At 50.3% G+C, this 27,690-nt stretch overlaps 1 protein-coding gene and 1 pseudogene across 3 annotated transcripts; both read right to left on the reverse strand.

Annotated features, from left to right (window-relative positions):
• Positions 1 to 5,191, reverse strand: LOC126959262 (putative golgin subfamily A member 8D; annotated as a pseudogene).
• Positions 1,529 to 27,483, reverse strand: LOC126957901 (golgin subfamily A member 8C-like). 3 transcript variants are annotated; one of them, XM_050795838.1, is made up of 17 exons: positions 27,356 to 27,483; positions 25,224 to 25,343; positions 24,575 to 24,634; positions 24,312 to 24,392; positions 23,421 to 23,459; positions 23,112 to 23,159; positions 22,939 to 23,023; positions 22,734 to 22,843; positions 21,618 to 21,704; positions 21,405 to 21,512; positions 21,133 to 21,220; positions 20,539 to 20,753; positions 20,203 to 20,271; positions 18,770 to 18,845; positions 17,763 to 17,777; positions 17,517 to 17,672; positions 16,313 to 17,393 (listed from the first exon to the last, which is right to left on the reverse strand). In XM_050795838.1, the coding sequence occupies exons 1-17, from the start codon at positions 27,437 to 27,439 to the stop codon at positions 17,212 to 17,214; spliced, it is 1,623 nt and encodes a 540-aa protein (XP_050651795.1). In that variant the 5' UTR covers positions 27,440 to 27,483; the 3' UTR covers positions 16,313 to 17,211. The 3 variants fall into 3 exon arrangements, 1 of the variants encoding a protein (XP_050651795.1); XR_007727007.1 differs by lacking the exons at positions 16,313 to 17,393; positions 17,517 to 17,672 and adding exons at positions 17,940 to 18,040; positions 18,124 to 18,338 and having other exon boundaries at positions 17,775 to 17,857; positions 18,548 to 18,845; positions 20,635 to 20,753; XR_007727008.1 differs by lacking the exons at positions 16,313 to 17,393; positions 17,517 to 17,672; positions 17,763 to 17,777 and adding an exon at positions 1,529 to 1,724 and having other exon boundaries at positions 18,548 to 18,845; positions 20,635 to 20,753.
• Positions 27,484 to 27,690: the final 207 nt, after the last annotated feature.

A 27,690-nucleotide genomic window follows, 5' to 3' on the forward strand; every position in this document is an offset into this window, starting at 1 on the left:
CCACAAGTTTGTTTCTTTTTAAAAAATTTCTTGACCAGCTCTTTGATGACGGTGATGTTTATCTCCTTCTCTGCAGCCAAGCCCAGCAAAAGAACGGCACAGAGCGGTTGCCGGCCAAGCCTGGGTGCTCCTGGTGCTCCTGCACGTGGGCTGTGCAGAATGGTTGTCGTGCGGAGAACCCTCCGTGGCCTCTCCGTGCGCTGGCTCCACGCTGTCGGTGAGGCTCATGTCACAAAGATCTTTGGAGAGTTGGAGGTGGGGATCTGAGTGCAGCGCCAGCACCCCCTGCTCCTGCCTGCCCGCCCCGCCTGAGGGCTCTACTCACCACCATGCTTGTCGGCAGCCCCAAGCTCCTGGGGGGCTGGGGCTCCTGGACCGGGCTCATCAGCAGGGTTCTGGGCAGTGGCCAGGAATTTGTGGTGCCCCTTGTTGTAGTCGCCACAAGCTGCAACAGCATCTCCTGCAGCGCCAGCAGCTTCACCTGGAGGGAGGAGTGCTCAGCTGTCACGCCGCTGCCGGCGCCCACCCTCACGCCTACGCCCACCCCACCCCCACAGAGATGTTGCACACGCTACCTTCATCTCCTCCCTGTCCTGGGCCAGGGTGATGATGTCCTCCTCCCATTGCCGCATCTTTGGCACTAGCCCCTGGCTCTGTTACAAGGTGATGAACGTTCCTGCAGGAGGACAGGGCTCAGACGCTGGGGCCCCTCCGAGGGCCCTGTAGCTCCCCCTGCCGTGCCCTGGCCTCCCACTCACTGATGGCATCTCTCTCTCCAGTACTGGATGAATCAAAGTTCTTGTTTCTCCACCTGCTCCCTCAGGTCCGCCTTCTCCTCCAGGTGGTCCATACGGCCGCTCTGGAGCCAAAATAATGGGGTCACGTCTCGACAGCGACCTGCCCTCAGGTGGCACTTTCAAGTCACGGGGAAGCTGAAAGTGAGTCCTGGTATAGGACAGCTTCTCCATGACTTCCTGCAGGGTCCAGGGGGTCTCCCCACTCACAGACTCACCCCCAGTCCCTGGGGCTGGGACCGCTGCCTCTGGCTCCTGGGCCGAGGCCACCGGGTGAGCCAGGCGCTGGCAGCACATCCTCTGCTCTTTCACCTGCTCTGATAACCGTGCCTGCTCCTCCTGGGCACTGGCTCCAGCGGATTTGAAAAATGGCACCTGAGGGCAAGACCTGAGCATTCTTTTAGGGGCATACACAGAACAAATGGGGCAGAGAGGTGGAGCGCCGCCCCTTCCCTTGGGGCCTCAGAGTGTGCACCTGTTGGTCACAGGTGAAATGGGGTCTAACCACTGGCTCCTGGAAGGGATGAGGGTCCAGAGAAATCAGAAGGCAGGGAAAGTAAGAGCATAAAGGGGTCTTGCAGGGACCACAGAGGAAGGTGGCAAAATCGGTGCTGGGGGAGTCAGGCTCACCATGGCCTCCCAGCTCTCCTGGTCCTCTGGGACGCTCGGCATGGGCCGAGGTCCCTCCTCCTCCTCACTGTCCAGATGTTCTCCTCCATCTCCTGTAGGGGGTGGCCAGAGGTGTCCTAAGACAACCCAACAAGGCAGGTACTGTGGGCCCACCTCTGCCTCCACCCTCACTGGGTAACCCTGAGCCAGCCCCTCCCAGAGAGGAATGAGCTGCTGTTCTTTATTTTTACTTTTAAGAACCAAGATCTTGCTATACTGCCCAGGCACAGTCCCACTACCGGTCAGTGCAGGAGTTCTGACCTGCTCCGTTTCTGACCTGGGCCAGTTCAGCCATCCTTAGGCAACTTGGTGGCCCCCCGCTCCCAGGAGGTCACCATATTGATGCCGAACTTAGTGCAGGCACCCGGTCGGCATAATGACCAGCTGTTCTAAAGGTCTCTTCCAACTCCTCAATCCTGTGCTGCTAACAGTCCCCCCTTCCTCCTGGGGCTCTGTCCTCTTCCTCTGAGTGGCCTCCGGTACCTTCCCCAGGGAGAGCCGTGAGGCTCAGTTGGTCCTGCAGCTGCTGCTTCTGCTGGCTGGCAGCCTCCAGGTGCTCCTAAGGGGCCAGGAAAGAGTAAGAAGGCATGGAGTTTGCCAGGTCGTCCCCCTCATGGGCCCATCCTCAGCAGCTCCCTCCCCTGGGTCTCCTATAACTTTTGGCAGGCCATCTCGGCCACCGCTTTGCCCCAAGCTTCCTGCTGCTGCAGCTGGTTCATTAGCTGGGTCTGCTGCAGTAACTGCCTGTGCAGCGCCTCCTTCTCAGAGGTCAGCTGCTGATAGGCGGCCACCTGCTGCTGATAGGTGGCCACGGACTGCCGCAGGTGACCCAGGTAATGGTCTGGCTGCTGCTGCAGACTCTGAGCCTCTTGGCTCTTCAGCTCCACCTGCAGGAAGACCCTGGGTGTGAGGGCACGTGGCGGCTGGCTTCCAGATTCTGGGCCCATTAATAGGGTAGTGAGGGCACTGTGGGGCTCTGTCGTCTTCCCAGGACCTGGGCCCCTTGCTCCAGGTCTCAGTGACTGCCTCCCTTTCCTAGAACCCCATGCCTTTTTCCCCATCCTCAAATGGCATACCCTTGTCTTACCATTTAAACTGTAGGCCACCGACTGATGGAAAAACAGTGGGAGCCAACCACTATGTGCTAAGTGTGCTATAGGCCTAACGCTTTCCATGTATTATCTCATTTAATCCTCAGCACCTCTGTAAGGAAAATGCTAACTTCCTTTTGAAGTTAAAGAAACAGAGACTTAGAGATGCAAAGTACTTGAATGGTGACCAGTGGAACCAAGGCTGGAATCCAGTTTTAATCTAAGGAGCCTTTTTGTTTTGTTTTGAGACAGAGTGTCACTCTGTGGCCCAGGCTGGAGTGCAGTGGTGCAGTCTCAGCTCACTGCAACCTCCACCTCCTGGGCTCAAGTGATTCTCATGCCTCAGCCTCCTGAATAGGTGGGATTACAGCCATGCACCACCATGCCTGGCTATTTTTTTTTTTTTTTTTGGTCATTTTAGTAGAGATGAAGTTTTACCATGTGGGCCAGGCTGATCTCAAACTCCCGACCTCAAGTGATTCTCCTGCCTGAGCCTCCCAAAGTGCTGGGATTATAGGCGTGAGCCACCGTGCCTGGCATAAGGAGCCTCTTATCCCACTGCCTCTTCCCCTATGACTGGGGGGCTCCATGTCTCTAGCTGGGATGATGATGTCCAGACCTGGGAGGAGCCCAGGGCTACCCACCTCTAAAAGTCAGGGGACAGGAAGCAAGAAACAGTCACGGGACTGTCCTGGAGGGTGCTGGTGTCACCTGCCCCCAGGCTGGAGCTGCCTCTGGCCTGGCACCTCCCCTCCCCAGAGGCTGCTGCCCGCCTCCCAGCCCTTCTTGGATGGGGCAGAGGTTACCGTCTCCTTCACCTCATCCAGCTTCTCCTGTAGCTCCTCCACTTGCTGCTCCAACTGCAGTGCGCTCTTGTTCTCGTTGTTCTGGACAGAGAGAAGCAATCAGCAGCCACCCACTGAAACTGGAGACCCCAGAACTCGGTGTCTGCCTCCCACGGCATGGGGAAGGGTGGAGGCAGGTTAAAAAAATCATCCCCTCTCTCCCACAGCCACCAGAGCAGGGCCCTGGCTCACAGGTGCCTTTAGAAGTAACATTTCACGTGAGGGCTACATTGCCCCATTTTACAGGTGGGGAAACAAAGGCCTGGAGGGCTAGGGAGGAGGACAGGCTGCCCAGGTAGGGCAACGCACCAGCTCCTCGACGCCGCTCTGTGGCTCGGGCAGCTGCTGAAGCCTCTCCTCCTGCCTCCCAAGCCTCTCCTTTTGTGGCTGGTTCAGGAGACTTACGTGTTGATGGTTTTCCACCTGGGCCTGGAGCTCTGCTGACACCCTCTCTAGTTCCTTCCTCAGGTGCTGCAGCTCCTCCTCAGGGGGCACTGCTGGGGGCTCCGGGGGCTGGGGTTTAGCTGAGAAAGGAAGTAGATAATAAGGGCCTCTGGATTGTCCAAAACAAAAACCCCTCCTCTTGGTGCACAGCTCCTCTCAGGCTCCCCAAACTTGGCCTCACTGCTAATGATTACTTGCACCCGGATGGTAGCCAATCTTCCAACCACTTTCAGATGGAGAGCACTGTGGGTGGCTGACAATGGGCCCTCTTTGCTGATGGGGACACTGGGGCTAATGGAGATGACAAGAGTTGCCGTCTCCTGGCACAGACCTCTTTCCTTCTGCCTCAAAGCCCTTCCATCCACCCACCTCCCTGGGGCATTCTAAGCCCCACCACAGCCCTCTGATGCCAGGCCTGCTCCCAGGTCACGCCAGCCCCATCTTACCCATCCGGTTCTTGAGTTTGGACAAGCTGCTCTCCAGCTTCTCTACCCGATGCGTATCATGCTGCTTCTCCTTCTTCAATGTGCAAACCTGCCCAAAGCACAGGGGGAAAGGGCCCTGGAGAGAGGGGCTGGTGGCTGGTGGCTGCCATCTCCCTCTCTGCCCCCACCTCCACAAAGCCCAGGCCCATGACCACCTCTGGCTGTACTGTTCCCATTTTACAGTTGCCCAGAAAGATCCAGTGACCTATCTAAGATGGGGGGGCTGAAGGGTCAGACCTCCTGCGACATTTTCCTCATCCTCTGCTGCCACCAGACTCTCTCTTTTATATGTTGAGCATATTCATCTCTCTCTAGCTGGACTTGTTTAAGCGACTCCTTCAACTGCAAGAATGGGCACAGAAGTTAGGAAGGGCTGTCACTGGTCCTCACCTGCTCCTGGCCACTTGGGATCATCTTCCTTCCCTCCCTCCCTCTGCAAAACCTCACCTGTGTCAGGCTTGCTTTCAGCCGTGCCTTCTCCTGTATGGACCGCTCTAACTGCCACTCAGTAAGTGCTTGACTGCGGCTTGAGAACTGGATGGTGAAGAGTGAGAAGTTTCCATCTGGGGAGCCCGGGCCATTCCACACAGTGCCCCTTAAAAGGGCTAGGGCTAGACTCAGTATACAACTCAGTCAATAAAGATCAACGCACTTCCGAGCCCATGGTCTGGTTTTTAAAAGAACTCAATAAACTTGGAAGGGACAGGGAATGAGATGGAATTTACAGCTGCCTAACAGAGGCCCAGAGAGATCAGATAATACTGCTATTGTTATTACTGTTATTACTACCACTGTCTGAACCTTTATGTAGTGCTTCACCAGGCACCACGCTAGCAATCCCATTTACTCCTCACAACCACCATAGGAGACAGTTACTATGATTCCCTCTATTGTGTAGATGAAAAAACATGGAGTATTTGAGGTTAAATGCTTGCCTAACACCACGTAGGCAGAGCTGGGATTTGAACACCCAGGTTTATCTGATTCTCTAAGCCCAATTTTTTGCTGGGGTTGGGGGTACAGATAGGAAGGGGAAAATTAATCTTTCGTTCAGTTTTTGAAACGATGATACCTTTGCATAGTCCAAAACTCAGAAGGTACAGAAGGGAAGTATCTCCCAGCCACCCTGTTGCTCTCTCCCGAGTTTTTTTATGAATGGTTGCAGACATGTTTTATGTATACTATCATAATATGTGCACACACACACACACACACACACGTTTCCTCTCTCTACAGAAATGGTATCATATTAAAGGTACTCTTCTGTACCTTCACAGAACAAGTACCCAATACCCCACCTAGGACTTGGCCAAGACCCCAGCCAGGTAAGGGCAGGGCAGGCACTTGGCCTCCAAGCTCTGCATCCAGTGCTCACCCCCCACCGCGCCCCTCAACTCACCCACAGCAGCTGACTCAGCCCCAGGCTGCCTCTAACAACCAGACACAAAAGCAACAAGACAAGGCCATCCTGCCTCCTGGGCAGGCCACTCCATCCTGCAGAAGGGACCCTTAGGCTCACTCCTCCATCTGCAAAGCCGGGCTCCCAGGGCACAGGGCGGGTGGTTGGACTCACTCTGTCCACCTTCTTCTGTGTGGTGGTGACAGCAGAGAGAGCCCGCTGTAACTCTCCTCTATGCTGCAATGAATGTTGCAGGCGGTCGGCCAGATCCTTGGACTCCTCTGTAATGAGAGAGTTCAGATGGGGCCCAAAGGACCCTCCCGAAAGACCTGTCAAAGTGTCAGGTTGAAGGATGACAGGGTGCCCAGATTTCCACCTTTAAAGTATCTGAGAGAACGTTTCATGTGAAACAGGTCCGTACTCAGTTTCCCTTTCTGTATGGTGGCCCTGGGGTAGTTGGACTTTTTACATGGTGACTCATGGTCACTCAGAGCATGAGTGTTCTGGTGAACAATGTGGAAACTGCGTTATCATAAGACTTATGGCCTAGTCTCAGAAGTCACACAGCGTCACTTCTGCAATGCTCTATTGGTTGAAGCAGTCGCAAGCCCATCTAGATTCAAGGAGAGGGAAATTAAACTCCACTTCCTGATGGGATAGTGGCAATGTCACAAAGAGAAGAGCACATGGTATGAGGAATATTGTTGTGCCATCTTTGGGAAATACAATTTTTCAGAGATTATAGAAGGAATCCGGGGAGTTGAGTGACGGGAAGAATGGGAAAAAGTAGATCAATTGTGGAAAGTTTATTCAATTCAATACTACACAGCAGTGAAAATGGGTTAACTACCGCTCCATACATGAGTGTGGATGAAGTTTACAAGAAATACTGTGTGTTGTTAAATATTTCAAAAAATTTCATGCTACCAGTTTTATAAATGTCAAAATAGTTAAGCAACTCAATTGGTTTTATAAACTTCAAAATATTTAAAATAAGCAACACAATGTTATCATTTAGGAACACCTATACATGAGGCTTTGCAAAAAGTTTTTGGGGCTAGTTTACTTTTTCCAACTACACTTTAAGATAATCCCAGGGAGGATGCTCTTAGCCCAGGAGTTCCAGACTGGCCTGGGCACCATGTGAAACTTGGTCTCTCTCTATTTTTTTTCCCCCGAGGTGAGTTTAGCTCTTGTTGCCCAGGCTGCAGTGCAGTGGTGGGGTCTCGGCTGCCCATGGCCTCAGCCTCCCACGTTTGGGTGGTTCTCCTGCCTCAGCCTCCTGAGTGGCTGGGATTGCAGGCGTGAGCCACCATGCTTGGCTCAGTTTGTATTTTAATTAATTAATTTATTTATTTTTTGGTGGAGAGGGGTTTCTCCATGTACATCAAGCTGGTATCAAACTCCCGACCTCAGGTTATCCGCTGGCCTTGGCCTCCCCAGGTGTTGGGATTACAGGCGTGGACCACCGTGCACCACCCAATTTATTAATCAGAAAGGAATAATAGATTGGCCTGGTGTGGTGGTTCACGCTTGTGATTCCAGGACTTTCAATGACCGAGCGCAGCAGATCCCTTGAGCCTAGGAGTTCCAGACCGGCCTGGGCAGGCCGGGCACGATGGTGAAACCCGGTCACTTTTTTTTTTTTTTTTTTTTTGGAGGCAGAGATTCGGTCTTGTTGCCCAGGCTGGAGGGCAATGGCGAGGTCTGGGCTCATCCTGCCTCCGTCTCCCGGGTTTGAGTGGTTCTCCTGCCTCAGCCTCCTGAGTGGCTGGCATTGCACGTGAGCCACCATGCCGGGCTCGTTTTGTATTTTGTATTTTTATTTTTTTTTGGTGGAGATAGGGTTTCCCCATGTTCATCAGGCTGGTCTCAAACTACCGAACTCAAGTTAGCTGCCCTCCCCAGCCTCCGAGGCTGCTGGGATTGCAGGCGTGAGCCAGTGCCTAAGGCCCAATTTACTAATCAGAAAGGAATAGATTGGCCTGGCGTGGTGGCTCACGCTTGTGATCCCAGGACTTTGGATGGCCAAGCGCTATGGACGCTTGAGCCTGGGCAACATGGTGAAACCGGGTCTCCCTTTTTTTGTTTGTTTTGTTTTTGTTTTTGAGGCGGAGTTTCGCTCTTGTTGCCCAGGCTGGAGTGCAGTGGCTCGGTCTCAGCTCCCCGTGGCCTCTGCTTTTTGGGTTTGGGTGGTTCTCCTGCCTCGGCCTACCAAGTGGCTGAGATCGCAGGCGGGAGCCAGCATAGCCTGCTAAATTTTCTTTCTTTCTTTCTTTCTTTTTTTTTGATACATAAGGGGTTTCTCCCTGTTGGTCAGGCTGGTCTCAAACTCCCAACCTCAGGTTACCCGCCCGCCTTGGCCTCCGGGGGTGCTGCGGATGCAAGCGTGAGCCAGCGCCCACAGTCCAATTAATTTTATTTTATTTTATTTTAGAGACGGAGTCTCACTCTGTCACCCAGGCTGGGTGCAGTGGCGCTATCCCGGCTCACTGCAACCTCCGCCTCCCAGATTCAAGCAATTCTCCTGCCTCATCCTCCTGAGTAGCTGGGATTACAGGCGCCCGCCACACACTCGGCTAATTTTTAAATATTTTTGGTAGAGACGGGGTTTCATCACGTTGGCCAGGCTGGTCTCCAAACTCCTGACCTCAGGTGATCCACCCACTGAGGCCTCCCAAAGTGCTGGGATTACTTAATAGGCGTGATCGGCCTGGCGTGGTGGCTCACGCTTTTGATCCCAGATGTAGGATGGCTGAGCGCAGCAGATCGCTTGAGCCTAGGAGTTCCAGACTGGCCTGGGCAACATGGTGAAATTAGGTCTGTTTTGTTTGTTTTGAGGCGAAGTTTCGCTCTTGTTGCTCAGGCTGGAGTGCGATGTCATGGTCTGGGCTCCCCGCAGCCTCCGCCTCCCGGGTTTGGGTGGTTCTCCTGCCTCAGCCTCCCCAGTGGCTGGGATTGCAGGCGTGAACCACCACACCTGGCTAATTTCGTTCTTTTTTTTTTTTTTTGGCACAGACGAAGTTTCTCCATGTTGGTCAGGCTGGTCTCAAACTCCCGACCTCAGGTTATCCACCTGCCTCGGCCTCCCGGGATGCTGGGATTGCAGGCATGAGCCAGCGCACAAGACCCAATTTATTAATCAGAAAGGAACAGATCGTCCTGGCACGGCGGCTCACGCTTGTGATCCCAGGACTTTGGACTGCCAAGCGGGGCGGATCGCTTGAGCCTAGGAGTTAAGGCCGGCCTGGGCACCATGGTGAAATTGAGTCTCTGTTTTTTTTGTTTTTGTTTTTGTTTTTGTTTTGACAGGGAGCTTCGCTCTTGTTGCCCAGGATGGAGTGCAGTGGCAGGGTCTCAGCTCCCCGCAGCCTCCGCCTCCAGGGTTTGGGTGGTTCTCCTGCCACAGCCTCCCGAGTGGCTGGGATTGCAGGCGTGAGCCACCACGCCCGGCTAATTATGTATCTATATATTTTTGTTGTTGTTAGAGATGGGGTTTCTCCATGTTGCTCAGGCTGGTCTCAATGTTCTGACCTCAGGTTATCTGCCCGCCTCGGCCTCCCCGGGTGCTGGGATTGCAGGCCTGAGCCAGTCCCTAAGGCCCAGTTTATTAATCAGACAGGAATAGATCGGCCTGGCGTGGTGGCTCACGCTTGGGATCCCAGGTCTTTGGAGGGCTGAGCGTGGCGGATCGCTTGAGTCTAAGAGTTCCAGACCGGCCCGGGCAACAAGGGGAAACCTGGTCTTTTATTCATTCTTGAGGCGGAGTTTCGCTATTGTTGCCCAGGCTGGAGTGCAGTGGCGGGGCCTCCGCTCCCCGCGGCCTCTGCCTCCTGGGTTTGGGTGGTTCTCTTGCCTCAGCCTCTTGACTGACTGAGATTGCAGGCGTGAGCCACCATGCCCGGTTAGTTTTTTATTTTTTATTGGTAGAGACTGGGATCCTCCATGTTGCTCGGGCTGTTGGTCTCCACCTCCTCCCCTCGGGTGATCCACCGGCCTTGGCCTTCGGGGGTGCTGGTATTGCAGGCATGAGTCACTGAGTCTGGCCCCAAACCCGGTTTCAACAGAAAAACAAAAACCACAATGATGAGCAGAGCGTGGTGGGCCCGGGGGGTAGTCCCAGCTACTGTGAAGGCTGATGGAGGAGGATTGCTTGAGACCGGGGTGGAGGTGGCAGTGAGCCACGATGGCGCTGCTGCAGTCCAGACTGGGAAACAGAGAGGGACTGTATCTCAGGAAAAGGGAAAGGAAAAAAAAAGAAAAAGTAAATAAAACTGCTAAATCAAGGAACAGCTTGACAGTATGTTATTGAGAGAAACAGAGGCAAAGGTTAGCAGACACCAATGTTCACTTAGTGGGAACTGCAGGTGTTCCCTGGACTGGAGGCTGCTACTTTTCCAAAAGAAATCTGTTATTGACCAAAAAAAAAAGTAAGTTTGTTACAATATACAAACAACTGAACTTTATATAGCCAGGACCCTCTTCTAGCACTGCTCTAAGCCTTTTCCTGCTCTGAAATAGCTACTATTGTTACCGCCATTGTAGAGAAAACAGATGCCAGAGGCGGTTGTGGAAGGACCACGGAAAGGAACTATGAAATTGACTTGTTGTAAGTTTCCGAGGGAAAGGTTCTTCCTGCTCTGCTCCTTACATTGCCACATTTTAGTTAACATCTCTCTTAAAATACTGGTCCTTTCTACATTTGGAGGGACTCCTCTTGCAGTTTCAAGTTTTTTCCTTGCATGAGGCATTTGGTCATAAGATCACCTGCATTTTCTGTCAGTTTAAGACATTGTTCAGTTAGGAATGTAAATATGAGCAAACAGGCATCTGATTGAAATAGATAACCTAGAAAAAATCACTTATGAGTAAGTCAAGAACATGTGAACTCTAGATTTATGGCTATTTCCCGAATGTATTACTTTTTTGGTATTTAATGGCATTGCGAATATATTTCTTTTTAAAAATTATTTGTCTTCTACAGATACATACACGGTAATTAAAAAATGATATGATGGGCCGGGCGCGGTGGCTCATGCCTGTAATCCCAGCACTTTGGGAGGCTGAGACAGGCAGATCACGAGATCAGGATATTGAGACCATCCTGGCTAACACGGTGAAACCCCGTCTCTACTAAAAATACAAAAAACTAGCCGGGCGAGGTGGCGGCACCTGTAGTCCCAGCTACTCGGGAGGCTGAGGCAGGAGAATGGTGTGGGCCTGGGAGGCAGAGCTTGCAGTGAGCCGACGTCGCGCCACTGCACTCCAGCCTGGGGGACAGAGCAAGACTCTGTCTCAAAAGAAAATATTTTCCAGATTCTGTTCCTGTCCTGTTTTAGATTTTTTAAGTTCCAAGAACTGTCACCTTCTACCGGACACTCTGATGTTGGAAGACAAAGCATATTTTGTAAGTGGCATGATTTCTGGGCTCAAATTTAGAACAGAGCCACAGCTTTCAACAACCCCAAAATAACTTATTGTGACTCACCAAATTAAGAAAGATGGAGATTATTAAAAAAAGAAAACCTTAATTTACTATGTGACCTCTAAGTGTCTGGGCTGAAAATTGTAAAGATAGAAAGGTAAATCAAAAGATATAGAGACTGTAATCATGCACTTAATGAAGCGCTAAGTCAAAATATTTTTGGCATATGTTAAAGTTTAATTTTATCACTTTTTTTTTTACAGGAACTATAGCTATTTGCAAGTACATATAAAACTACAATGTTACATATAAACTACGAATTAAGAACTTTTTAAGAAATGAGACTAATCTAGCAAGTTTATTTAAACGTTTAACTTAAGAGAATAATTAAGGATGTCCATACGAAAGGATTTAGCCGTGACATGAGAATGTTCACCCTGGCAAATCAATGGAAATTATTAAATGTGCAAAAGTTAACTGTTGGAATAAATTGTAATACCTTCATATGATCGTATATCATAACCTTTTAAAATGGTATTAAAGAGTTGCATAAATTGACTTAAACACATATTCGTAACACATCACTGAATAGGAGAAATACAGGCCAGCAAAGAACATAGAGTTGGTCCACTTTCTACAAAACAAAGACTAATAGCACGACAGCAGGGAAGGGGGAATGTGTCAACGTATACTTGTGTACATGTGTATACATATGCGTAGCAAGTAGGAACTTGAAAGGATAGATATCAAATTGTTTACACAGATTACCTCAGAGAGGTACATAACTTTGGCCTGTGGTGTTGTGTATTCCACATATTCTGAATTTTCTTCTTTTATTTAAACAGATACGGGTTCTTAGCCAGGAGCAGTGGCTCACACATGTAATCCCAGCACTTTGGGAGGCTGAGGAGGGCGCATTGCTTGAGGCCAGGAGTTGGAGACCAATCTGGCCAACATGGCAAAACTCTGTCTCTACTAAATATTCAAAAATTAGCCAGGTGCAGTGGCTCATACCTGTAACCCGGGAGGCTACAGGCATGAGAATTGCTTGAACCAGGAGGCGGAGGTTGCAGTGAGCTGAGATTGCACCACTGCACTCCAGTCTGGGAAACAGACCAAGACTCTCTCAACAACAACAACAACAACAACAAAACAACAAAACAGAAATAAAGAGAAAACCTTATGGACCAGAGCAATGTCTCATGCCTGTAATCCCAGTGCTTTGGGAGGTCAAGATGGGAGAATCGCTTCAGGCCAGGAGTTCAAGACCAGCATGAGCAACATAGCAAGACCTTTTCTCTACAAAAAAATTTTAAAAAGTAGCCAGGCATAGTAGTGCATGCTTATACTCCCAGCTACCTGGGAGGCTGAGGTGGGAGGATCACTTGAGCATGAGAGGTGGAAGTTGCAGTGAGCTGCGATCACACCACCAGGGAGTCACAACCCCATCCACGCCTCCTTCCTCTGTCCTATGCTAGCAATAAATAAGTTTCCCAGCCACAAATAATTATTAGAACCTCCTCCCCATGTGCCAGCTCCAACCTCCGCTACGTCCGATACAGGGGCGGCCCTACCCTCTGGGATCTACAAAATGTTACACAGACACAGTATGTACACCAGGGAAGGGGGCCACGCCCGCAGCCCATGCCCTCGCCTGGTCCACAGTTAGCCCCACTCTCCTGCCTCAGCTACCTCTCTTAATAAGAAGCTGGGAGCCCTGCTGAGGGAAAAGTTGCTATGGTGAGAGAAAGGAGGCCATCAGGCCTCCTCCAAACAAACCAACCCCACCAGCCTCTGGCTCTTAAATAACAATCATCGTCATCCGAAAATTTAAGGACTCAGCCCTGATCAAGGTGGCAAAGGGTCTGTTTGTCTTTCCCCATTGACAGAGGTCTTGTCTTGCTACCCTAATTGTAAAGGGGTGATTGGGAAGGGATGGTAGAGACACGGTGGCTGTGGAGACTCCAGCCCCGCTTCTCCAGGCTTTGCTGACAGGAACCTGCTTTTCATTTTTATTTTTATCCCATGACTTTTATAAAAAATCCTGTTACTTCTTTTTCATAACTTGTTTTGGTAATTTTTCATAAAACTTTTTTCTACTTTTTTGCCAGAAGTTTTTTTGTCACAACTTTTTTACATTTTTTAATCCCATAACTTTCACCCCATAATTTCTTTTAATCCTGTAACTTTCTTATTTTGTTCTTTTAATAAACACTTGCATAGTTATATTGCAGTTTTGTAAAAATGAAACCGATTATCTCATGTCAAGCATGCCCAGCATTTGCACACTATCAATACCTTTAATACTACAGTTTTCAAGACACACAAAATTTTAAGGCAAAAACAGCACTTTGCAACAATTTAAGAATTTATTACATTACAGTAGCATCACACTAGCAGTCCATAATGCCACTTTAGGCAAAAGTCTTTCAGTATTTCCATTATACATTCTGTTTACAAGAATTCATAAATTGGTAAAATTCATTCTAAGAAAACTTGGTAAATAAAGCTTTGGACTGGAATTGGCATTTCTTTTTCTACTTTTCCTTGCCACTGTTTCTTTTAAACTACAGTATTCATATTTTAAAATGTTTTAACTTATTTCAGAACATTAAGATAGCAGTTGTATTTTTTAATAGTTATATTATTTTTAAATGACTAAGATAAAGTTTTAGAGAAATTATATTATAGGTAGGGCTGGTTTATGTTTTCAAATTTTCTAAAAATCAGCTTTGGTTTTAGAGCTGATTTTTTTTTTTTTTCATTTCTGGAAAACCTATCAGGTTTAATCAAATACTTTAAAATGATTATTATATATTGCAATCTTTAAATAGGTGTTTTGATTCTTCCTACAGAAATTCAGGTTTATTCAGTTGAACTCACATTTTAAAATTCTATGTTTCTGATGAACTCTAACCTTCCAATGTTGCCCTCTAAGCAAATTGAAAGCTGCCCTAGGCCGGGCGCGGTGGCTCAAGCCTGTAATCCCAGCACTTTGGGAGGCCGAGACGGGCGGATCACGAGGTCAGGAGATTGAGACCATCCTGGCTAACATGGTGAAACCCCGCCTCTACTAAAAAATACAAAAAACTAGCCGGGCAAGGTGGCGGGCGCCTGTAGTCCCAGCTACTTGGGAGGCTGAGGCAGGAGAATGGCGTGAACCCGGGAGGCGGAGCTTGCAGTGAGCTGAGATCCGGCCACTGCACTCCAGCCTGGGCCACAGAGCGAGACTCCGTCTCAAAAAAAAAAAAAAAAAAAAGCTGCCCTATACTGAATGAGGAAGAGCACAAATACTTGGCTGAATGAGGTATCACAAAAGACTGCGTGCACTTTGAAGACTTAAGTTACTGTCATACAATTTCCATTCTTTTTAGCTTTTTCTTAAATATATGACAAATACCTACACAAAGAGTGGAATTTCAGTTAATCTAGTAAATTTATTTTCCAGACTGACATTCAGCTTAAATATGCCAGTGTGTGATTAATCCATAGGCAGCTGAGGAACACAGTATTGTCAGATTGGTCACAGATGCTAGCAACTGTCTTTAAACTGAACTCAGAGAATGCAAAAGCGGCAAGTTCAGAGAATGAAAGGCAGGAACAGGACTATGAGTCCATTTTAACCCCACGGGCCAGAAACCGGACCCTGTTAATTAGCCACATTATTGGGTCTAACATTTTTTCTTTATCATTCTGCACCTGGGTTTATCTAATGTATTGATACATTCATACAATTCGGAAGAGTCAGTTGAAGTCACAAGGACCCAATATTTGCGCTCTTTCAGTGAATGCAGGCAAATCTGTTATTCCATCGGTAAAATCCTATTGTTGCTCTCCTGTTAGAATATCATATTTATAAAAGTGTCATGAGGATGCCAAATGCTAAAAATGGAGATGGTCTAGTAACTAGAAATCCCCACCCCAGGGAGCACACGTACATATCTCCCCACATCCTAACACTGTGATGTGTTTTGAACACAGACATTAGAACCTCATGAAGTTTTAACTGTTGATTCTTTCCCAAGCATCATCAAGCTATGATTTAGGGAATGTGTGACTGAAATTCATTCATTCCTCATGCATAGGCACAATCACATAAATATTGCACAAAATATGTCCCTAACTGAAACCGAGAGGTACAAAAACATATTTCACTCTTCGTAAAGAAGTTTGTGAGGAAATATACCTGTGATTGTACAGACACGTTTCCTGATAATACACTGACATTCACAAACAGTAGATTGCACAGCAGTTTGTAAACATTTTAAGTTGCATAAACTTCTCCTTGATTTTCAAAGCTAGTATAATACTCTCTACTAAAACTCCTTTTTGTTTCAACTAAGTACTCTCACATATATTAGTTTATAATAATGTTTGTTATTAATTTTTAAAGTGTTTTCCATTCAAGGAAAAGAAGTAAATTCCTATGTCAGAGTAACCAAGGTGTTTGAAGAATAGGTATTAGCCAGAGGTCTAGATGGTAAAATCAATCTTCAAGCCTCAAAGAAGCTCTGTGAACAGAGGAATGCCAGGTGTCACACAGCTTTCCTTTAATTCATTCTTGACTAGAGCCTGTATGCCTGTTCCAGGGACATTTAAACTCATAAAGGATTTCTTATGATCTTTACAACATACATTAAGAAGAATGCCAGCCAGCACCCTTTTGTGTACTGGGACATGTAGTCATGTGATTAAAACAGGTAACATGAACTCTGATTTTCAAATGTATTACAGATACAAATTCTCTAAGCCAGGAAAGGTTTTCCACATCCACAGTCAATCATGGGAGCCTTTCATTCCTCAGAAATAATCCCTTTTTAGGTCATCAGAAGAGTACAACTGCTGCAGCTCCTGATGCAGTATCTTCATGAGCCCAGAGCACACACGAATCCTAAGGGAACTACCATAGTACAGCGCTCATTCTTGGCGCCGGAACAAATGAAACACATTGTATCCCACACATTCCTGCCGGAGCAGGCCACTGTCCTCTTCTGTGAGATTTAAAAAGCTCCCCCAAAACGTTATTACTCCCATCACCAGTACACAGAAAATGGGGGAAAGGCTGTTTCCAGTTCTCAGACTTTAAACAACTCTAATGTCAGTACTCACTGATTTGTTTTGTGCGACCACCACAGCAGGCGCCAGAGAAAAGGCAAGTAGGCAAAGTAAAAAGAAACTTTATTAGCTAGCCAACGTGAAAGAAGAAAGGGCGAAGTTCACCGGTCTCCAGCAGTGGAGGCCAAGGAAGTCGCTCCGGCTTTCTGGGGAGAAGTTCCTGAGTCCGCATAAGAGGAGGCGCGGAGGAAGTTCGCGCTGCCTGTCTGCCCGGAGCGGCTTTATGTCTTGGGCCTGGGAGTGGGCGGGCAGTAGGCCGCTCATGGGCGGGTCCCGCCGTGTGGTAGGCGCGGCCAGGTAGGTTTCGGTTTCCTTGGTCGGACATCAGGTTGCACCTGCGCAGTTGACCTGTGTCTTTCCCAGGCGCAGGAAAGTTGGTGATGAAGAACCAGGAAATACGCCATCTTAGTCACTTTTGTTCTTTGTTTCCCTCCTCCCTCCATCCAGACACTCACGGTGGCATATTACAAAGTAATCAACAGTGACACTTGCAGGTAAACCACATATTGAGCTAATGAAGAGCTCACTGTGATTAAGATTAGATCAAACAATAGCAGAACATAAGCAAATTTTATCTGAATTCTGTAATGAACATAGATGCTGCAATAACATTGAAAAAGCAAGGCAGCCTATTCCAAACCAGCGAGAATAGTTTTGTGCAAACAGTGGGTCTTTATGTGTTTGAACTCCCACCACGTAACGGCAAACTCAATATACATGCTAATGACCTACAATTATGAAATTAAAACAGAAAAATGCTAAAGGATGCCAGAGTGAACCTCAGTGAAAGGCACAGAGACCCACTTTTTTAACTTTTTACAAATAAACTATAAATTAGAAACACAAATAATCATTCAAATGAAGGAAATGAATTGTGTAGGAGATTAACCCCGTAACTTTCTTTTTTAAAAAGGTCTTGAGCAGCTCTTTGATGACGGTGATGTTTATCTCCTCCTTCTCAGCAGCCAAGCCCAGCAAAAGAACGGCACAGAGCGGTTGCTGCCCAAGCCTGGGTGCTCCTGGTGCTCCTGCGTGATGGGCTGTGCAGCAGGGTTGTTGTGGGGAGACCCCTCCGTGGCCTCGTGAGCTGGCTCCTGGCTGTCGGTGAGGCTCATGTCACAAAGATCTTTGGAGAGAGGGAGTTGGGAGTTTGGAGACAGTGAATGGGGGATCTGAGCACAGTGCAAACCCCGCCCGTCCTCCCCCACCCCGCTCCTGCCTGCCCGCCCCGCCTGAGGGCTCTACTCACCACCATGCTTGTGGGCATCCCCAGTCTCCTGGGGGGCTGGGGCTCCTGGACCGGGCTCCTCAACAGGGTTCTGGGAAGAGGTCAGGAGTTTGCTGTGCTCGTTGTTCTGGTCAGCATAAGACGCAACATCATCTCCTGCAGCGCCAGCAGCTTCACCTGCAGGGAGGGGTGCTCAGCCATCACACCGCTGCCGCCGCCCTTCACGCCCACCCCACCCGAACCCCGCAGAGATGTTGCACACGCTACCTTCATCTCCCTGTCCTGGGCCAGCCTGATGATGTCCTCCCCGTGCTGCATCTTTGGCACTGCCTCCTGGCTCATTTATAAGGTGACGAATTTTCCTGCAGGAGGACAGGGCTCAGACGCTGGGGCCCCTCTGAGGGCCCTGCAGCTCCCCCTGCCATACCCTGACCTCCCACTCACTGATGACATCTCTCCCTCCAGTACTGGATGAACTGAACTTCTAGTTTCTCCACACGCTCCCTCAGGTCTGTCTGCTCCTCCAGGAGGTCCATAAGGCCGCTCTGGAGCCAAAATAATGGGGTCACATCTCGGCAGTGACCTGCCCCACCCCTGCCCTTCTTGGCCCATGCCAGCACTCACTCACCTCCAGCTTCTCCATGACTTCCCGCAGGCCCCGCTGGGGCTCCCCGATCACAGACTCGCCCCCAGTCCCTGGGGCTGGGACCACAGAGGAAGGTGGCAAAATGGGTGCTGGGGGAGTTAGGCTCATCATGGCCTCCCAGCTCTCCAGGTCTTCTGGGACGCTTGGCATGGGCCGAGGTCCCTCCTCCTCCTCACTGTCCAGATGTCCTCCATCTCCTGTGGGGAGTGGCCAGAGGGCTTCTCAGACAACCCAATAAGGGAGGTACTGTGGGCCCAACTCTGCCTCCACCCTCACTGGGTAACCCTGAGCCAGCCCCTCCCCAGAGAAGAATGAGCTGCTGTTCTTTATTTTTATTTTTAAGACCCAAGATCTTGCTATACTGCCCAGGCACAGTCCCACTACCAGTCGGTGTGGGAGTTCTGACCTGCTCCATTTCTGACCTGGGCCAGTTCAGCCATCCTTAGGCAACTTGGTGGCCCCCCGCTCCCAGGAGGTCACCATATTGATGCCGAACTTAGTGCAGGCACCCGGTCGGCATAATGACCAGCTGTTCTAAAGGTCTCTTCCAACTCCTCAATCCTATGCTGCTAACAGTCCCCCCTTCCTCCTGGGGCTCTCTCCTCTTCCTCTGAGTGGTCTCCGGTACCTTCCCCAGGGAGAGCCGTGAGGCTCAGTTGGTCCTGCAGCTGCTGATTCTGCTGCCTGGCAGCCTCCAGGTGCTCCTAAGGGGGCCAGGAAAGAGTAAGAAGGCACGGAGTTTGCCAGGTCGTCCCCATCATGGCCCCGTCCTCAGCAGGTCCCTCCCCTGGGTCTCCTTCAACTTTTGGCTGTCCATCTCGGCCACCGCTTTGCCCCAAGCTTCCTGCTGCTGCAGCTGGTTCATTAGCTGGGTCTGCTGCAGTAACTGCCTGTGCAGCGCCTCCTTCTCAGAGGTCAGCTGCTGATAGGCGGCCACCTGCTGCTGATAGGTGGCCACGGACTGCCGCAGGTGACCCAGGTAATGGTCTGGCTGCTGCTGCAGACTCTGAGCCTTTTGGCTCTTCAGCTCCACCTGCAGGAAGACCCTGGGTGTGAGGGCACGTGGCTGCTGGCTTCCAGATTCTGGACTCATCAATAAGGTAGTGAGGGCACTGTGGGGCTCTGTCGTCTTCCCAGGACCCTGGCCCCTTGCTCCAGGCCTAAGTGACTGCCTCCCTTTCCTAGAACACCATGCCTCCTTCCTCAGCCTCAAATCTCATACCCTCCTTCACCATTTAAACTGTAGGCCACAGACTGGTGGAAAAGCAGTGGGAGCCAGCCGCCATGTGCTAAGCGTGTTAAGAGGCCTAGTGCTTTCCATGTATTATCTCATTTAATCCTCAGCCCCTCTGTAAGGAAAATGCTAACTTCCTTTTGAAGTTAAAGAAACAGAGACTTAGAGATGCAAAGTACTAGAATGGTGACCAGTGGAACTGAGGCTGGAATCCAGTTTTAATCTAAGGAGCCTTTTTGTTTTGTTTTGAGACAGAGTGTCACTCTGTGGCCCAGGCTGGAGTGCAGTGGTGCAATCTCAGCTCACTGCAACCTCCACCTCCTGAGCTCAAGTGATTCTCGGGCCTCAGCCTCCTGAGTAGGTGGGATTACAGGCATGAGCCACCATGCCAGGATACTTTTTTTTTTTTTTTTTTTTTTTTTGTAATTTTAGTAGAGATGAGGTTTTACAATGATGGCCAGGCTGATCTTGAACTCCGACCTCAAGTAATTCTCCTGCCTCAGCCTCCCAAAGTGCTGGGATTATAGGCGTGAGCCACCGTGCCTGGCATAAGGAGCCTCTTATCCCACTGCCTCTTCCCCTATGATTGGGGGACTCTATGCCTCTAGCTGGGATGATGATGTCCAGACCTGGGAGGAGCCCAAGGCTACCCACCTCTAAAAGTCAGAGGGCAGGAAGCAAGAAACAGTCTCAGGACTGCCCTGGAGGGTGGTGGAGTCACCTCCCCCAGGCTGGAGCTGCTTCTGGCCTGGCACCTCCCATCCCCAGAGGCTGGTGCCCGCCTCCCAGGCCTTCTTGGATGGGGTGGAGGTTACCGTCTCCTTTACCTCACCCAGCATTCCCTGTAGCTCCTCTATTTGCTGCTCCAAGTGCAGTGCGCTCTTGTTCTCGTTGTTCTGGACAGAGAGAAGCAATCAGCAGCCACCCACTGAAACTGGAGACCCCAGAACTCGGTGTCTGCCTCCCACGGCACGGGGAAGGGTGGAGGCAGGTTAGAAAAATCATCCCCTCTGTCCCACAGCCACCAGAGCAGGGCTCTGGCTCACAGGTGCCTTTAGAAATAACATTTCACATGAGGGCTACGTTGCCCCATTTCACAGGTGGGGAAACAAAGGCCTGGAGGGCTAGGGAGGAGGGCAGGCTCTGCAGGTGGGGCAATGCACCAGCTCCTCGACGCCGCTCTGTGGCTCGGCCAGCTGCTGAAGCCTCTCCTCCGGCTCCTGAAGCCTCTCCTTTAGTGTCTGGTTCAGGAGACTTACGTGTTGATGGTTTTCCACGTGGGCCTGGAGCTCTGCTGACACCCTCTCTAGTTCCTTCCTCAGGTGCTGCAGCTCCTCCTCAGGGGGCACAGCTGGGGGGTCCAGGGACAGGGGTTTAGCTGAGAAAGGAAGTAGACAATAAGGGACTCTGGATTCTCCAAAACCAAAAAAAAAACAACAAAAACCCTCCTCTTGGTGCACAGCTCCTCTCAGGCTCCCCAAACTTGGCCTCACTGCTAATGATTCCTCGCACCCCGATGGTAGCCAATCTTCCAACCACTTTCAGATGGAGAGCACTGTGGGTGGCTGACAATGGGCCCTCTGTGCTGATGGGGACACTGAGGCTCACACAGATGACAAGACTTGCCGTCTCCTGGCACAGACCTCTTTCCCTCTGCCTCAAAGCCCTTCCATCCACCCACCTCCCTGGGGCATTCTAAGCCCCCCACAGCCCTCTGATGCCAGGCCTTCTCCCAGGTCACACCAGCCCCATCTTACCCATCCGGTTCTTGAGTTTGGACAAGCTCCTCTCCAGCTTCTCCACCCGACGCATGTCATCCTTCTTCTCCTTCTTCAAGGTGTAAACCTGCCCAAAGCACAGGGGGAAAGGGCCCTGGAGAGAGGGGCTGGTGGCTGCCATCTCCCTCTCTCCCCCACCTCCACAAAGCCCAGACCCATGACCACCTCTGGCTGTATATTCCCATTTTACAGATGCCCAGAAAGATTCCGTGACCTATCTAAGGTCAGGGGGCTGAAGGATCAGATCTCACCTCCTGTGACATTTTCTTCATCCTCTGCTGCCACCGGGCCCTCTCTCCTTTTAGATGTTGAACATATTCATCTCTCTCTAGATGAGCTTCTTTTAGCGACTCCTTCAACTGCAAGAATGGGCACAGAAGTTAGGAAGGGCTGTCACTGGTCCTCACCTGCTCCTGGCCACCTGGGGTCATCTTGCTTCCCTCCCTCCCTCTGCAAAACCTCACCTGGGTCAGCTGTGCTTTCAGAAGTGCCTGCTCCCGTGTGGACCACTCTAACTTCCACTCCATACGTGCTTTCCTGTGGCTCGAGGACTGGATGGTGAAGAGTGAGAAGTTTCAATCTGGGGAGCCTGGGCCATTCCACACATTGCCCCTTAAAAGAGCTAGGGCAAGGCTCAATATACAACTCGGTCAGTAAACATCGAGGCATTTCCAAGCGCATGGTCTGGTTTTTAAAAGAACTCAGTAAAGTTGGAAGGGACAGGGAAAGAGATCGAATTTACAGCTGGCTAACAGAGGCCCAGAGAGATCACATAATATTGCTATTGTTATTACTGTTATTACTACCACTGTCTGAACCTTTATGGAGTGTTTCACCAGGCACCATGCTAGCAATTCCCTTTAATCCTCACAACCACCAAAGGAGACAGTTACTATGATTCCCTCTATTGCGTAGATGAAAAACCATGGAGTATTTGAGGTTAAATGCTTGCCTAACATCACTTAGGCAGAGCTGGGATTTGAACACCCAGGTCTATCTGATTCTCTAAGCCCATTTTCTTGCTGGGGTTGAAAGCACAGATAGGAAGGGGAAAAATAATCTTTTGTTCAGTTTTTGAAACGATGATACCTTTGCATAGTCCAAAACTCAGAAAGTACAGAAGGGAAGTATCTCCCAGCCACCCTGTTGCTCTCTCCCAAGTTTTTTTGAACTGTTGCAGACATGTTTTGTGTATACTATCATAATATGTGCACACACAGACACACACGTTTCCTCTCTACAGAAATGGTATCATACTAAAGGTACTCTTCTGTACCTTCACAGAACAAGTACCCAACACCCCACCTAGGACTTGGCCAAGACCCCAGCCAGGTAAGGGCAGGGGAGGCACTTGGCCTCCAAGCTCTGCATCCAGTGTTCACCCCCCACCGCGCCCCCCAACTCACCCACAGCAGCTGACTCAGCCCCAGGCTGCCTCTAACAACCACATACAAAAACAGCAAGAAATGGCCATGCTGCCTCCTGGGCAGGACACTCCATCCTGCAGAAGGGACCTAGGGGCTCACTCCTCCATCTGCGAAGCCGGGCTCCCAGGGGACGGGGCAGGTGGTTGGACTCACTGGGTTCGCCTTTTTCTTCTGTGTGGCGGTGACAGCAGAGAGAACCTGCTCTAACTCTCCTTTACGCTGCAATGAACATTGCAGGCGGTCGGCCAGATCCTTGGACTCCTCTGTAATGAGAGAGTTGAGATGGGGCCCAAAGGACTCCCCCTAAAGACCTGTCAAAGTGCCAGGCTGAAGGATGACAGGGCGCCCAGATTCCCACCTTCAAAGTATCTGAGTGAACGTTTCGCATGAAACAGGTCCGTACTTAGTTTCCCTTTCTGTACGTTCAATGTCTGGATTTGAACCTTTGGGAGAAAAGCCAAGCAAGTGCTGGAAGAGAAGGAAAGAAACATTCCCCAGAGGACAGGAGAAAACTTCACACCCTCCACTCACCTGTAGCTCCCTTTCGGTTTTCTGTTTCTCACTGTTTGCCTTCTTTTCCTATAGGAAGAGGAAGACAGAGCTCTTACCAGGGGGAGGCAGAGATGGCACAGCAAGAGACATGCCCCCAGAAAGCCACCACTGCCCCAGGACAGGCCCACCCATGGGACCAGGTTATCAGGGACCCTGTGGGGATGGGGTGGAATCTGAGGGGTGAGCCTTCTTCCCCAGGCTGGGAGTGGGCGAGACGAGACTGGGGCCTCTACATCTGAGTGCCCCCCAAACCCAGCAGTCATGTCGCGAGCAAACAAATCACATTACTTCTTCCAGCTGATGTTCCACTTGTTTCTTCTGTTGTTTCTGTGGGGAGAGTCAAATTAAGGTGAGGGAGGGTGGCCCCTCAACTCTATTCCCCAGGCCAGGAAGCGGTAGGCAGGGGCCAGGAATGGATTTTATAGGCAAAGTTCTCAGACCCAATGGGAACACGAACTGGTAAACTCTCCTCAAGCACCCAAGGACAGAGGATTCCGGTCTTTGTTGGTTTTCACCCACAGCCACAGAACTCAAAGTCTGAATCTGGAATCTCTTGAGAGGACAGGAACATAAACCTCTAGAGATGGAGTTTGAGAAAGGCCCCCCTTCCGCCTGCTTGTGATTTAGAAAAGTGCGTTCATTCCATAAACATTTACTGAGCACGAACGGGCCAGGTACGGTTCTTCACAGCAGATATAGGATGGAAAAGGACAGTTAGGAGCCCTTGGCCCTGAGGTTTCCATTCTAGGTGGCCTTTAAATCTCGGACTCTCAGAGCTAACAGACACCTTTGATATTCACTACCTCCTCTGGAAACACGAGTCCAGAAAGGAGAGGCGGCTTGTCCAGAATCAAAGAGCAAATTAGGGTCTGAGCCACAGCAGAAATACGGGGCCCCTGACAACCAGTCAGGCTCTCACTCCCCCGAGAGGCCACAATCCCAGGGCATGTGTAGCAAGGACTCGAGCAGGGGTGTGTGGAGAGGAGACAGTCGGCAAAGAGGGCAGCAAAAGAACAGCCATGCTGCGTGCTCTGGGGTCCCTCCAGGTGAGACCTGAGCACCCCAGCTCCCTATTTGTCCTTGGCACCAGGTCCGCCAGCCCCTTTCTTCAGGGCCCCAAGGGGAAACTGGAGCCCAGGATTGGCAGTGTGGAATCAGGAGACCCCACAGGACTCTTACCAAGGATTTGACGGTGTTCTTCAGTTGACTGATTTTGACGGACCTCGAGTCCAGAGCTGCTGCTAGTTCTTGGCACGGGCTCTGAGGCGCATGCAGAGAGGAGGAGGTGGAGGAGGAGTCGTGGAGAGGTAGAGAGAACAATCATTAGGGCTGGGGTGTGTGTGGGCTGTCTCAGCTGGCAGAGGGGCACCCAGTCCCCGCTGTGGGAGGAGGTTGGAGGGCTGGCCTGCAGGGTCACTGCACCTCTGCCCAGAGCCTCTTACCTCCAGTTCCTTCGTGGGAGCAAATGATATAGGGCTGTCTCCGAGGATACCCGTTGCTGACTACAAGAGATGAGAGTGCACATGGAGATGTTCTGTCCCCCTCAGTGTCAGAGCCCTCTGACTTCCTTTCTTCCCCATCAACTGGCAACATTTTCTTTTCTGCCTATCTTGGACCCTTTGTCCCATAACTCCTTTGTGCCAACTTCTCTCATGCTTTTTATCTCCCCACCATCCCACCCTGGGGCCCTTTCAGTGAATCCTGATGACAAGTGGCTGTTCTCATTGTCCTGGCTTCCCCTTGAGACTGGGGATGAGGAAAATCGAACAGCAATGACCATATCCTGGGTGTCCTGGGTGTTTACCGCAGGCCATGTACTAGGGATTAGCATAAAAACAACAGTAACAAATCTCATTTAAACTTCACAAATGGAAGTCAAACAATAATTCCACCTCTATTATACAGATGTGCAAAGAGAGGCCCAAAGAGCTCAAGCAACTTGCCCTAAATCATATCCCTAACAGATGGAGAGGCAGGATTCAAACCCAGAATTCTGAACCAGTACCCAACAGTCTATCCACAATCTTAACTATTACCCTCTACTGTCCCTTGTGCCCCTTGTCCCCAGGAGCGTGGTCAGCCAAGACTCACATCCCCAGGTGAGTGACAACCACCAGAAGTGGCTGTCTCAGGGACACTGCCATTTGTTTTCCCGTTCTTCTTCGCTCCTGCTGGACCACCAGGGCTGTTTCTCTGCCAGTATTCTTTTAACTGTGGGAAAGAAGAGCAGTAATACTCATGGGAACCATCAGCCCCTACAGCCACATCCTCCTTACAGTTTTTACAAAATACTCTATACACCATCTGATTTAATGACACCAACAACTGTACAAGGTGTTGTCACAATCATTTAGTGACTGAGAGGGATTGATATGGATAGGGAAAAAAAAAAAGAAGAAAAGAAAAAGGCGATACTGGAACTTTGAAACTCAGTCTTCTGACTCCAAGCTCTGGGGTTTTTCCAAGGATCTGTAGCTGTCAGGGACCAAAACCAGGGGCAGAGGTAGAAAACTAAACATTAAGTAGGCAGGAACTGGTTGCCATGTGGTTTAGTCATACATCCTCACACATCTGTTAGTGTGAAGAAGTGCACCAGTACCTGTCAAACTCTTTTTTTTTTTTTTTTTTTTTTGAGACGGAGTCTCGCTCTGTCGCCCAGGCTGGAGTGCAGTGGCCGGATCTCAGCTCACTGCAAGCTCTGCCTCCTGGGTTTACGCCATTCTCCTGCCTCAGCCTATAGGCGCCCGCCACCTCGCCCGGCTAGTTTTTTGTATTTTTTAGTAGAGACGGGGTTTCACCGGGTTAGCCAGGATGGTCTCGATCTCCTGACCTCGTGATCCGCCCTTCTCGGCCTCCCAAAGTGCAAGGATTACAGGCTTGAGCCACCGCGCCTGGCCACCTCTCAATCTTTTATATCAATATGTCCTCATGGCAGAAGGCAGCCTTTCTGTTAAATCTGGGAATTTATCAGAAAGAGGACAACCCAAACCTCATTTCAGAGAGAAGTCTGATATACTCTTAGAGACCTATGTGACTGTCATCCCTAAGTACATTAATGTCTTTTCTCTTGATCTCAAGAGAATCAAGGGAACCTGATGCTTCAGAAAGATGTCCCATATTTATCCTGTGGCACTCAAAGTACTGCAGGATGAGATAATATGAGGAAGATTCAAGCTGTCAAGTTCAGTTTCCCGAGATCTATTCCTCAGAAGATGAGCAAATCTCACTTCAGAGACCACTGACTGAAGAGCAGTCTGGTCCCAGAACCATGGAGAAATAGAATATGAGGTGGAGAACTCAGAAAAAATTGTTAAAATCTCTCTGGAAAGTAGAAAGCTGGGAGAAAACCAAAACAAAACCAATTCTCCCATTGCCACCCAGAGATACTGTCAATGTTTTGCGCTCACGGGGGAAGTGTAGGCTTTTCCCACTGTCAATGTCGATGTTAAGGGAGTGAGGCAGCCTGGAACCCCTTGCTCCTAGGTCCCATGGTCTCCATTCCCCTTCCAGCTGGAAATTTGCGCTATGACCAGAGGAACCAGAAATGGGGTGAGAATGCTTAGGGGACTGGGTCATAAGATCAAAGGCCGGTCTTCCAGTAATGACAGTTTCTAGGTGGATTGTGACATCACCACATTCTACTCCTCCAGGTCGGGGGGAGGGACCACATCAGTAGTGTGTCCGAGTCACTGCTCCACAATGGAGGAGGGAAACACAGGGTTGGGACCCAGGTCCTTAGAGACGCCAGTGCAAAGAGCCCAGGGAGGGTGACCTTGAGGTAGCAGGAGTGGAGGGCAGAGTCTGCAGCAGGGAGCCCCAGGAGTCACCAGCGTCCCAAAGTCCCGTAGTCCCAAAGTCACCCAGGGATGACTGGCAAGGGTGGGGCCTGGGGCTGGGGGACCCAGGTTCTTGGACACGTGAGCCCAAAGAGCCAAGGGAGGTCAAGCTTGGGGCAGCAGGAGATGAGGGCCCATTAATGGAGTGGGGAGCCCCAGGAGTCACCCGCCCAAAGTCACCCTGAGGCGACTGCCGAGGGCAGGGACAGGGCTGCTTGCTGAAGGGGTGGGGCTGACTGACAAAACTTTGGTGGGGGTAGCCCAGAGGCACTGGGGTGGGGGACCCAGTCTGGTGTGCCTCAGAAGTGGTATGGACTCTGGCAGGAGTCTTGTCGTCGGAGGGCATCTGTGACTGGGTTGGGGGGCCATGACCTAGTGTGATTTTACCTTTTTCTTGGCTGCTGCCAATTTGCTCTCTCGAATTTCTCCTGCCATGGCAGGGTAGGGAGGGAGGCGGGGTTGGGGCCACATCAGCAAAATCCCAGCGAGCACTGATCAACACCTCCAGTCACCAACCAGGTTGCTGTGCGACTGAGCCAGAGGAGGCGTAACCAGGGCCCCAGTAGAATGCGGAATAGGGGTGTGGCCTTAATGCTCCAAGCCCATTGGTCAATGAGAAAGATGAAAGGGAAAGGGGGTGTGGCCAGACAGCAGCATGGCCAGAGGGACCTGTGGCTCACAAGGAAATCTGCCCACGCAACCGCTGTCCCCACCCAGTCTAA

Source organism: Macaca thibetana, chromosome 7 (assembly GCF_024542745.1).
Source record: "Macaca thibetana thibetana isolate TM-01 chromosome 7, ASM2454274v1, whole genome shotgun sequence".
In the NCBI taxonomy this organism is placed as follows: Eukaryota; Metazoa; Chordata; class Mammalia; order Primates; family Cercopithecidae; genus Macaca; species Macaca thibetana.

Coding starts and splice junctions, on each gene's coding strand:
- LOC126957901 (XM_050795838.1), bottom strand. CDS start 27,439: ATGTGGCCCCAACCCCGCCTCCCTCCCTACCCTGCCATGGCAGGAGAA. Junction 25,344..27,355: donor TGGCAGCAGCCAAGAAAAAG/GTAAAATCACAC, acceptor TCTTTCCCACAG/TTAAAAGAATACTGGCAGAG. Junction 24,393..24,574: donor CTCCCACGAAGGAACTGGAG/GTAAGAGGCTCT, acceptor CATGCGCCTCAG/AGCCCGTGCCAAGAACTAGC.